Source organism: Numida meleagris, chromosome 6, assembly GCF_002078875.1.
Source record: "Numida meleagris isolate 19003 breed g44 Domestic line chromosome 6, NumMel1.0, whole genome shotgun sequence".
Classification (NCBI taxonomy): Eukaryota; Metazoa; Chordata; class Aves; order Galliformes; family Numididae; genus Numida; species Numida meleagris.
Window position 1 is genome coordinate 18,132,470 of NC_034414.1, and position 12,189 is coordinate 18,144,658.

Genomic DNA, 12,189 nt, shown 5'->3' on the forward strand with positions numbered 1-12,189 from the left:
CAGACTCCTCTTCCTGGCCTGCAGCTGGTCACTGCCTCTGAGCAGCAGATGGTTTCCAGCCAAACATTTCCATGCTCTATTTAAAAATCTTCAAACTCAGCGTCTCCATAAGAACCACAGAAAACTATAAATATGTAGTGTAGAATTACTGCTAAACCTATGTATGCCAGAAAAAGGAAGACTAGGGTTTTTTTAATGTAATAATTGAGAGAGAAATGCTGCTCAGGATTGTAGAACAATCTCTTCAAAATCCTCATTTGTCAAAAACATATAAAGAAGATCAATTTTGCAGGTTTCTGTAACAAGTCATTCCCAAGCTATTTACAATTTAATTTACCTTCATGCTGCCCTAACGGTGCAATTGCTGTGACTGAGCTACATTTGTATACCCACTGGCTGTACAGAGATAACTCCTAGAGGTATTCAGAGCTGCTTCCCAGGCTATAACTTCATGTTTCACAACGAAGAAATACATATTTTAATTTCATCAGGCTGCTAGTGCTGTGAGCAGAACCCAAGTGAGCCTGAGAACAACGTTACTATTTATAACACTTCTCACTACTTCTCCTTGGATGAAGGGTATGAACAGACCTACACATGTTTTATCACTTTTTTTTAATTCAGCAGAATCCCTGCTTTCTGAGAGCTAAACTTCCTTGCTCCTTTTCTATTACTACCTCAAAGAAAAGGGCTATAAGTTCTACAATTGGTTGATGTACGTTTCACAATAGGAGAAAAAAGTGAAGAATTTTAGCTTTACAATTGAAATATTAGCTTTAATACTTTGGCAAGATGGTATTCCCTGATCATAATATATTATGACTTCGTAAAAAATTGTGTCAATCATGCGATCAGGCTAGAAAGGCTGTAATTTATTTAACTTTTTAAAGGTAAGGTAGAAGTAAAAGCAGTAAAAATAAGCCTTTGTCTGGGAAGCATTTACCATGCATCCATGGCCTTTATGTAGGCACCTCCAAGAGCAGAACTGATGTTAAACACAGGCAGTCCAGGGCATATGCAACACAACAGAAAATAGAAATTGGAGCACTTCTCTACTGCCATAATATTGATGTTAGCCATTTGCTTCCTCCATCCCACTCTTCCCCCAGCTCAGAAATTGATTCCCCTTCACCCTCCACTAGATTCAGTGCTGGACAAGGTGTGTCCCTGACCCTACCAACAAGCTGCTCAATGTACAGCTGTGCCCTACCCCTGTTAGACAAGAAAGAATTGCCTGAGCACCTGACTCCATTGTTTTTATAGCTCAAGATCCTCTCTCTAGTTTGCAAATACACACATTTAGGCAGACTTTTCAGGAGAGAAGTAGGATTTCAGCCAGATTTAAATGATTCTTTGTGTGTTTTTGCTTCCAAATGCAGTCACAGAATCACAGAATTGCAGGCGTTGGAAAAGACCTCAAGAGATCACCGAGCCCACCCCCCCCGGTAAAGCAGGCTCCCTATAGCAGGTCACACAGGTAGGCATCCAGACAGGCCTTGAATATCTGCATAGAAAGAGACTCCACAACCTCTCTGGGCAACCTGTTCCAGTGCTCTGTCATCCTAACCATAAAAAAGTTAGTCCATAATGAAAACTGTTTGTCAAAACTGAGTTATAAGAATTAAAAAGACTAAAGGACAGGAAAGCAAAATAATTTCCAATTGCTATCCAAGTCCGATTTTTCCTCTAAAATGCAATATATATGGTATGGCTCTTGCTTACATGATTATTTTCTCTTCTCAAATAAAGTGAATTAGTTCTTCAAATCACTTTTTGCAGCTTTTCTGCCGGCTTAAATTTCTTTTCACAGAAGAGAGGTAACTATTTGGTATGAGCCAAACCAGCCTGTAAACTGTTGACATTTCTACTTTTCATTTTTTTTCTCTCAAAAATGCAGTAAATATTTACAGTACATTGCCTCCATTATTAACTAATAAAATAGTGACGATAAAGACCTACACTGCAACCTGGAAACAACTATCAGTATAAAATATACAAGATAATAAACATATTGTACATATGAAGTCAGAGGCAACATGTTCATTTGACTTAACAGGACGATCAAGCCCAAGCAAAGAATTGAAGACATAGGAAGAATAATATGAACTGCAACTCTCAGAGTCATCTGCAAGACAAGACTTGCATAAATTCAAACTTAGCGCACAAGTTTAGATGTTATGATTACCAGAGATATTTTCAAATGTATGCAGACAGGATTCAGTTGCTGTGCTAATTTTGGTTAAGATTGCCTTCGTCAAGCAGCCTGTATATATCTTTTCATTGTACAGTTTTCACTGCATTAAAAGCTTTTCCCATACAGGCAACTCAAATTATACACCAATTAGTCAAGCAATACTGATAGGAATTCCAGAATTCCAGCATTTTTCTTCCATCTTTTCGTCCTAAAAGACATATAACCTCCATATTGTCCCGTGACCAGTTAATAGCTTACAACTTGCAAGAAATAATGTAATGACCTGACCCTGAGGCTTGTAATCACACTGCTTTCTGAATCAGCAATCATTTGCATTTAATGGAGCCACCCTTTCCCTAGAAGAAAATCATCTCAATGCATGCAAAGAGTGGTATTTTTTCAAAGGACAGGTTATTTATTATCCAGCAGAATAATTATAACAAAATTTACTTAAGGGTTACTTTTTTTAATAAGCATAATCAGCACTACATCTCTGCAAAAAAAAAATCAAAAAAAAAAATCCATTTCTATGGTGCAGAACAGGCCAAACAATACTGAATACTTCAGTAAAAGGTCCATTTAACTGCTGTGAATTTCATGATTATACACCATATTCCAGAGAAATGTGACTACATAATTACCTATGCATTTACTTAATGGTGTCTGACCACTCTAAGTACCTTTTGATATCAGTTCTCTGGGAATGCATTACACTGCACTAGTAGGATGGTGCTGTTGGGTGAAATGAGCCACACTTTTGAACCTGTAGACATCACGACTATTCACTAGCAAGCACAGACAATAGAAAGTATAAACTTACATCCAATAGTGCTGAGTGGTAAGAGACAATAAACTGACCACTTAGCAAAACTATGAACAGTGCAAAGTGATGCCAGAGAGAAATTTTCTAAGATGGCCTCATGCATAGGTCACTCCAAAAGCAGTGCCTCCAATTTATTTCCATTCTACAACAGATACAAAGAACCGAGTAACACTATTTGATAGAGCAAATTCTCTGCTACAAAACACTATTTTTCAACACAGTCACTACTATTAACTATGCATTTACACCAGTGATGAACAAGGACCTGCATACCGCACTCATAAAAATCTGCATTAGCAGAGGTGACCCGCTGTCACTGTCACCACTGCTGAAACTCACCACCCATTGCCTTACTGTGCTCACATCCACTGTGAGGTCTCCATAAATGTTCAGCAAGCATTAATGAACGTCAGTGCATAGCATTTTTTCTGCATGGAGGAATTCAATTCCATACTTTCGCTGCATATACATTTCCATGTTAGACACCATTTTATCAGACTGCCCCTCCACTGCCATCTGTCGCACAGCAATAAAGTGTAATGGAATACTGGAGGGAAGGGTCAACCTCTACTGCCGTACCACCTACATCTGACATAATGAGCCAACATAATAAAAAAAGCAGCATTAATTTCAGAGCAGGCCTCATACTTCATGATATGATGGATTATTAGAGATACAAGCAAAAATCAAATATCACGCAGTGAATGTGAAGTAAGCCTAGACAAAAACATTTTTTTACCTGTTTGAAGCCAAAATAAGTTATGAGACTGAACAAGAATTAAAGTATCATCACATTTTGAAAAGAAAAAAAAAAGAAAAGTGCTACTGAAATATAAATCTAAGTAACTCATGTCAAAACAACTGACAGGCTTGTGGAAACTGCCTCTGAAACTGGAGAATACTGAGAGCTCCCATCCTAGGATGTTGACTACAGAAACATTGGTGATGTAGGAAAATTGTTGCCTCCGTAAAACTGTTTGTCAGAGACTACGCATGTAACAAGTAAGTACAATAAAAGGTACATTCTTCCTTAACTTACGTCATAGGGAATGTTAGGGAAGGGATGAAAAATATCAAGCCTTTTTTTATAGTAAATTATTTGGTTATTTACATTTACCTTGTACTGAGACTTGCAGTTTTTGTTCCAGTAGGTGACTCCAATCCCTCCCCTGGCTTTGAGGATTTCTCTCTGTTCATTTGCTGGAGTATTGAGTTCAATTCACTAATAACATTAGCCTTTGGGCCTGAGAGAATGGGGCTTTTCACCTCCGTCATGTCCCCCCATAGCTTAGAGGTCCTTTGAGGAACAACCTTTGCCATATTGGGCTGCGCACTGATGGGAGGTGGGGGTGGAGCAGGAGGAGGAATAACAAAGCTGTCTACAGTTTCTTCAATTAGCGCATCCTTGTAAAGTGCATTGCTTTTGTTGATTATGGGCTTCATTTTTGGCTTAGGAGGTACTGGGGGTTTGTCCACCAGAAATGTTTGCCCATCTGCATAGACTGTACAAGTATCCACATTCTCGCACCCTTCTGAGGATAAGGTAGAGATGCTGGACACCGTTGAGATAGTGCTGGTTGTCTCTAAGTGATGGTCACTACTACTCCGACTGTCTACCTCCTCAATCCCAGAGTCAGTGACGTTGTCAAAACTGTCAGGGGGTGGCAGAAAGGAGGCAGGCAAACAGTTTGAAAGACCCACTTGCTTTTTACTGTCTAAGGAGTTGGTTGGCTGGCTGGTGACAAATGGCGCAGGTGAAGGTGTGCCATTTTTCCTTTGCTTAATCAAGTCTGTGAGAGCTGAAGCGGGCACTGAGCGGTCATCAGGGATGTCAAAGCTGTTGGCAAACTCTAAGGGGGGTGGTAGTGGCTCGGTAAAAATAAATTCTTCGTCAATATCAACTGATGCTAAGGGTGGCGGGGGGATGCGGAAGGGCAAGATGACTGGGTCATCGACAGAGCTTGCTGCCACAATGGTTTTGCAGGGAGATGCCGGTGGCTCGGGCACAGCAGGCACGTTCAGCTCACTTTCAGTTTCCTCGCTCCCCTCTGGCCTCTCTGGCAGAGAGTTTTCGGGGCCTGGTTCCATTTCAGTTCCCTTTTCCTCTTCATCCTCAGGGGTATCATCTGACTTTGCCGTATCCACGGTATGAACCATTAACAAGCCAGCTGACTTCTGCTGCGAAGTATCCACAATGTTTATCAACATGTTTTTCTTCTCTTCAGCCTTCTTTTCTTTCCCTGCATCTGTTTCATACTTGTTCTCAGTCTCCTGCCTTCGCAGTGGCCCACGAGTATTTTGCCTAGTGACAGTAGCAGTAACAGGAAATGTTGTTTCAATACTGGGTCTCAGCTTTGTATCAATGTAAAGTGGTTTATTAAGGTCAGCCTTAACAGCGTCCACTTTGCCTGGAATCTGCTGTGTTTGTTCTTTCATGGCTCTGTCCCTGGCAGAGAGAGCAAGGGCTAGTGGTGAGTTTGGATCTAGCAGCTTTCCTGTGACCGGGTGAACGTAATTATCGGAGGTGGATGCATTTGTGGACATAGCTGCCGCTGTACTGTTTTCAGTACCTTTCGTTTTGGACGAAGCATTTAATGTCCTTGCATCACTTTGATTGCTGGGTTCACTGCTATTAAAAAGATTTTCAGGCTCTCTAGGTGCGGGAATCGGAGATGGTGACATAAGCTGCCTAAAGCCATCCTCACTACTAAACATTGCTTCATCAGTAAATTTAGATTGCCTCATACGTGGTGTTGGTGGTGTTAGTCCAACATCTTCATCTCCTAGGTCTGTGGAGAGGAAGGCTGGAGAATTACGCCTCGCTTCCAGCCGCTTTTCCCTGTCCCTCACCGCTCCAGCAATGGCTGCTGCAAATGGACTGCTGACACCTAAACTGTCGTCAGGTCGGAGTTGCCCAGGTTGCTCTGAAGACTGAGGGTCAATTTCCATGCTGCTCCCTTGGCTGCTCTTCCCGCTGCTGCTGGTGGACGGCTCTTTCACAATAATTGTGGGGATTGGAATAGAGCAGGTCTTTTCTGGACTATCTTCAACATTGGATTGTTTAACTAGCATCCCCTTCCGCCTCGCTGGTTTGGCCGGTACGTAAACTGCTTTGCTTGCAATCTTCCCAACCTCGGAATATGGGTTTTCAGGCATCTGACCTCTCTTGTTCCTGAAATTTGCCTGAGCTGTGGCACTCCGACTGTACAGGTCCTCAGAGTCCAGAGAATAGCGGTCCAGTTCTCGTCTGTAATAGATCCCTTTGTCCCTTATCATTGTTCCCACATTTTCAGGTCTAACCAAAGAAATTTTTGCACCTGAATTCTGATTAAATGGAGGTTTGATAGTTCCATAGCTCCTTGACGTTGGGGATTTGGGAGCGTTGTACAGAGAGGGAGAAGGTGGTGGTGGCGAAGGGGGTAAGGACTGCGGTGGCGGAGGGATATCTTCAGAGGTGTCAGGCATTGAAAGACTTCTGGTAAACTTCAGCATAGGAGGAGCCAAAAACTGCCGCTCTTCCTCTGTTATACCTAAAAATCAGAAAGCGTATTAAAACACCGCCTTCCCCTGGAATCCCTCATATTGTACCATCTCTGTAACCAGCCTAAAATGCTAGAGTTTAATTCACACGGCATGAGGCCCATATGAAATTACAAAAATGGCCTTTCGCCTCATTCAAACAATAAGTATTTTTCTTATTGAATTTCCAGAGACCAGATGCCAGAATTAAAAAGGATGCTACAGAATTTTAATTAAACTGATCATTGATGTGTAGGCAAACGTTTTGGTTTTATGTATCATCAAGGTAGCTGTAGAGAAGCACATTTTCTTCCAAAATTGTTGAGCAGGGAAGGCATTCTGAGCAAAACAGTAGCTTATGCCTGGCTCTAGCAATTTCCAAATGCATAAAATAATGCAACTTAGAAACCTAATGAATTTTTAAGATGCACTGAAACTTAGCAAAGGGACTGAGAAGATCCTACTGGGAAAAAAATCATACAGGTTTATTTCAAAAGATGACATTACATTATTACAAATATGGCTTTTATCATAAATAAACTTGATAATGGGAGAATTTAAATGGCCAATTTTACATCAGTGTAATGTGTTTCTAAATTGAGAAATATCACTACTAAGATTACCAAGAACAAAAGAAGTTCAAATTTAGTTTTGCTCTTTTTCTCTCTTTTGTTTAATCATTTATTGACAACAATTCTTTGGAATGAAAAGGAGGTGATTTTTATTCCCTTTGATCAATAAGGATTACTTTGTAAATTACTACACAGCATTACAATGCTTTTGTCTCAACAGCAAACTAAAAGCGAATAACATTTTGCCCTAGCTAATGCACAGCAACAGAATTGTACTGTTTTTTTCTTCTCCTTCTCACTATTATTTCTGGTTGGAGGGACTATTTCAAGGAAAGGAATTAAATTAGAATTCCATAATACTTGCCCACAGCCATTAAAGCAGTATGTGGAAATTAAACAAAAACTTCTTATTCCTGGAACTTTGTATAAAGAAAAAATGAAATCATTCACTGAAGTAAAGACGTTAGAGAATTATGCTTCAAGAAAGTACAAAAAGAGGTGAATTACTAAAAAATTGCTAAAAGAAATTACTAACAGAGGTGAACAATGCATAAATGAACTATGCATGAGAAACATTTTACCTATAGATTTTTGTCTTCTCATTGTACCCCGAGGTATACCCAGAAAAGGACCTTGAGGACTCCCTGGTACAGTGGGCGTCATCACAGCAATACCCTGTCTCTCATACATGGACTATAAAAAAAGCAAACAAAAGAACCCACAAGCATTAAAGAATGCAAAAGTTTCTCCCACAGGTAAATAACTCTTCGGTCACATCATATAGTCTACTACCTACCCCTCTTAGAATTCTTATGGAGAACAGCAAATTCATTATTTTGAGAAGGATCTGAAGAGGAAGGGAAGGCTGGGATTTGCTTATATGTTAATAAAATGACAACAGCTGTAAGTAGACTTAGGTGAAATTATTCACAAGGCAATATGTTAAATTTACAGCACATTCTGTGTGCTGTGAGAAAAAGGAAGCCTGAGCAACTGTATTTCATTTCACTCACTTCCAAAACATTGCCAAACACTGCACAGGTATTAATGCTCACTTTGCACCAAGCTGTATGCTCTTCTCACTAGGGAGTGAGGGACCTACTCTTTGCACAGACAGTGCCTTGCACAAGGTTACACAGGAAGACAGATTCTCAACTAGGAACTGTGGAATGCCTCCTGAAACCCAATGCACTCAACTGCCCTTTCACATAGGTTATCACACAACTATTTGTTTTCTGCCATGAAGCAGTCTCTATCTCCTTCCTTCCTAAGCTACTGAGAACAGCAAAGCGCTTGTATCAGAACTGAAGCTGTTTCAGAGGGGTGGGCAATGGAAAAATGCAACTAAATTGCAGTAAAAACATTATTTTTTCACACATAAAGTTCTGCAAAAGCAAATTTTACAATTGAGGAATCCAATTTCAGAGCTCTGGAAATTAAATTTTTAATACATACTACAGTATTAATGTCAATTCTTCCCTTACAAATCATCACATATTATTTCATCAAGATATTATATATGCCATTAGGAACAATAAAAAAAATGAACCGGTAGAAACCTTCACGTTAGCAGAAATTGTGTGTCTGCACTAATTCTGGCACTGAAACTGCATTAACATACTTCGATTTTCAGTGATGCTTTTTAGTTTGGCCTTAGTTTTGTACTGACACTTTCAAGTTAGAACTTACTGTTATCTCACTGGCTGACATTACAGGCAGAGTAAGGTCACATACTTCTGTTTCAATAACACCGAGATAGCAATGTTGTTGAAGTGACAATCTCAGAGTACATATAAGAATATAAAGACAAAAGGTTTTAAGAGCTCAGAGGCTCTTCTGTTAAATGAAATATTATCAGAAATACAGAGTAGATCAAGGCTACAAGGTAATAAAATCAGCATGAGCACATAAACCATCATTTTAAATTCATTTCTATTGTGATTCGAACTTTGTACACTAGCAAAGTACTTCTTCCAAACAGTTTCAGAATTGAACACAGTACTTCATAGCTACCACTCACATTCATATCTGTAGCAGAGGGAAAACATCTACTAGAAGGCCGCTGTTTAATAGTTGCCACTCTTGAATCCACAGTTGCATTGTCTGCAATTCTTGATGGCTTGGAAACTGGTACTATTTCATCCACCTTATCTGTAATATAAAAGTATTCAGTAAAATAAATATCATTTGTCCAAAACCTGAAAAATTAAGTATTGCAAGGTCAAAGGAAGAGATTTACTTTTCAAAAAAATGCAAAGAAAAAGGTTTTTTTTTTTTTTTGGCATTTTAACAAGGCAATGCTTGAGCATCATAAGTCGTGCAAGCCGAGCACTTTTTATTGCTGCTACATAACATGCATGCTTTAGTTTTAAGCCTGCATGCATTTAATGTTTACTTAGTGTGACTCGAAAAACAATCCTCTTCTTCAAACCTTCAAAATGTGAAGGGACAATATCTATATAGAAATGGAAAGAAGACCTTTAGAAATAATGTATCTGTAAAGAACTGTTTCAAATAGAGATAAGCAGACTGTACTTAGTCATCAGAATTTCAGAGATATTTTGGACAATAACAAGTACTCCAGAAGTGCTCTTTTATGCCTATTCTCCTCAATTAATCATATTGAATCTATACATGATTTTGGATTATTAGATTAGCATTACAAGCAACTGCATCATTCTTTAAAAGAAACTTTTAGATAGGTTTTTTTTAAAAAAATTATTTATTTATTTTTTTTAACTTTGGGAATGTATTTGGTTGTGGTCAGAAACAGACCAAACAGGCAAAGTCCAAATCAGAATGAGAACTTCAACATTTGGATTTGGGATCCTGATCTACTGTATGGCACGATGATAAAATACAGGGAAAACTTTAACTGAGATCTTCTGAACTTTAGAGCTTTTGCTTTAGCCCCAGTTCCAACTACAGTCACAAACAAGATTCACCAGTGTTTAATACATCCCTTAGACTGAGGACCTCAAAGTACCGATCAACTAATTATAGCCTTACAGCTCCTTTATCGCCACATCTACTACTACAAAACAAAGGCATGGAGAAATTAAACGAGTAGCCCAAGCCAGCAGAACAGTTTGATTTTTGAACCTGTGCTAGAGTCCAAATGTAGACCACACCCACAGGTTTCTTTTCTACCCCTTTAATCACATTTGCTTCCCAAAGAAAAAAGCAGACTGCATTATATTGACTATTCTGTACTTAATAATCATGTTAATTTAGTGTCTTTTCCTTTGAAGCTTCACCAGAATAGAGATTAGTTATATTGCCTGTAGTATTTATGTAAATGGAATACCTTAGCCTGGCTACTAGGCTTCCACAATGTCAGCAGGAGCAACGTTATTTTTTAGTAGTTAGATCCATCTTCCAAATGTTAGATTTTTATTTCAGCAGAAAAGGATAGCTACTCCATAAGGCTATTACAGACTGAAATAAAAAAGCAGGCTTTTGGCAGTCTACAGATGATGCTACTACGCAAAGTATCAGATTTAGGGATTTAAGCTTTACCTCTCACTGGAGAGCAGCATACTCGGGGCCCTGGATATGGATGGGAATAAGGCAGGAGGAAAAGAGTTTTTGATCCCTCTAAACAGTAGATCTTGGCAGATGTGGGGATGACATTTTAAATGGGAGAAGAAGAGAGGGAAGAACTTTTAGCCCTCTGGTTAGAAAGAAGGTTGTCCTAGAAGTGGATATTTTAGTGTCACAGAGGGTCAGGGAGCAGGCAGGAAAGGAAAGATTGAGGAGAATCAGAACACTTGAAAACTTTCTCACAAGAACGGTGTTGCTGTTTTGGTTCAATTGAAGTTATCATTTGATTTTTTTTTCCCTATCGGTCTGCTTTATTTTTGAGTGTTTTAAATCATCCAGTGATAGGAAGAAAGGAAAAGATTCTTAAAACCATCACATGTATTCAAAAATAAAATAAACTTCAAGTCACATTTCATAAGACTTTGTAATACAAACTTTGTACTTTGAAAAGAAAAATATCTGCACTTCTGCTCAGCAAAAGGCAACATAAAGCAATGGTGTCACCATTAACATTTGACCTATACAGTAAAAATATGGCTAGACTGTAAAATTGTACTCAGGGGATCTATCACCAAGAGCTTCAAGGGTGGAGAGATTTCACGTTAAGTCTCTCCTACCCTTTTTATCATCCCAGAAGGCCCAAAAACTGGTCTTTGGGATAGAGAGAAAAGGAAGTTTGGGAAAATGAAGCATTAGGTACTCAAAATCTGTAAATAAGAAATATAAATATACCGTGTATGAGCGGATCCCCTTTACTTTAACAGACACATGTAACCATATACCCATTCAGACAACAAAAAGCTACAGGGAAAGAGTGATGAGGCTATGACAGACACTTGAAAAGCATGAAAATATTTGTTTGGGGATGAAACATACATACTCTCCAACTGCACTGATTTTGCTAGACAATACTACAAGTCAGATCTTCATTTTAGATCTGACCAAAATATCAGTTGGTACCAATTATTAATACCATCTACTATTTCCAGCTGAAATAACTTTATTCTGTGTGAGTTTATTGCAGGTTTCTTGTCTTTGGACAGTTTCTCAGTCATTCTCACCCTACTACTGCTCCCATTCAAGTGGCTTTGTGCCTTTCCACATCTAGCTAAAGCACTGAGAAATGGGAGAGATCAGGTGACAGCTTAAGCTGCTTTGCAAGGAACTCATTAGGGGTTCCTCACGCAGTTTTTCCAACAGCAGCACTGCTGCATCTGCGCAGCTTCTTCTTTTTCTCTACTGTCTTTGATCCGAATGCAAAGGTAGAACAGAAGGTAACCTTTTAAAACTACAGTGGAATGTGATTTATTCTAAATGGCAGCAGCTACATGGCGGGTCCTGCAGAGTACGTCAAAATCTTAGCATCTGACCACACTACTGCAACACACTTTGAAAGTGAAAATACTATGTAAAATAAAAACATTCTCACTGTGTTATCAGACGTACGTTAATTAGGCCAAGAAAATTAACTGGCTAATTTGTATTCAGCTTCGTTCAAACTCATCCCAAAGAAATAAGATATAAGCATATTGGGACAA

The 12,189-nt window shown here is 39.0% G+C and overlaps 1 protein-coding gene across 11 annotated transcripts in view; it reads right to left on the minus strand.

Moving 5' to 3' along the window:
- SHANK2 (SH3 and multiple ankyrin repeat domains 2) overlaps nt 1-12,189 on the minus strand; it is a 344,725-nt gene that overhangs the window by 10,684 nt on the left and 321,852 nt on the right. For all 11 annotated transcript variants that reach the window (XM_021402182.1, XM_021402180.1, XM_021402178.1 and 8 more), the window contains 3 exons: nt 9,129-9,259; nt 7,690-7,801; nt 4,135-6,547 (listed from right to left, as the gene is read on the minus strand). In XM_021402182.1, coding sequence (XP_021257857.1) covers nt 4,135-6,547; nt 7,690-7,801; nt 9,129-9,259 — 2,656 coding nt within the window. The remainder of the gene's footprint in view (nt 1-4,134; nt 6,548-7,689; nt 7,802-9,128; nt 9,260-12,189) is intronic.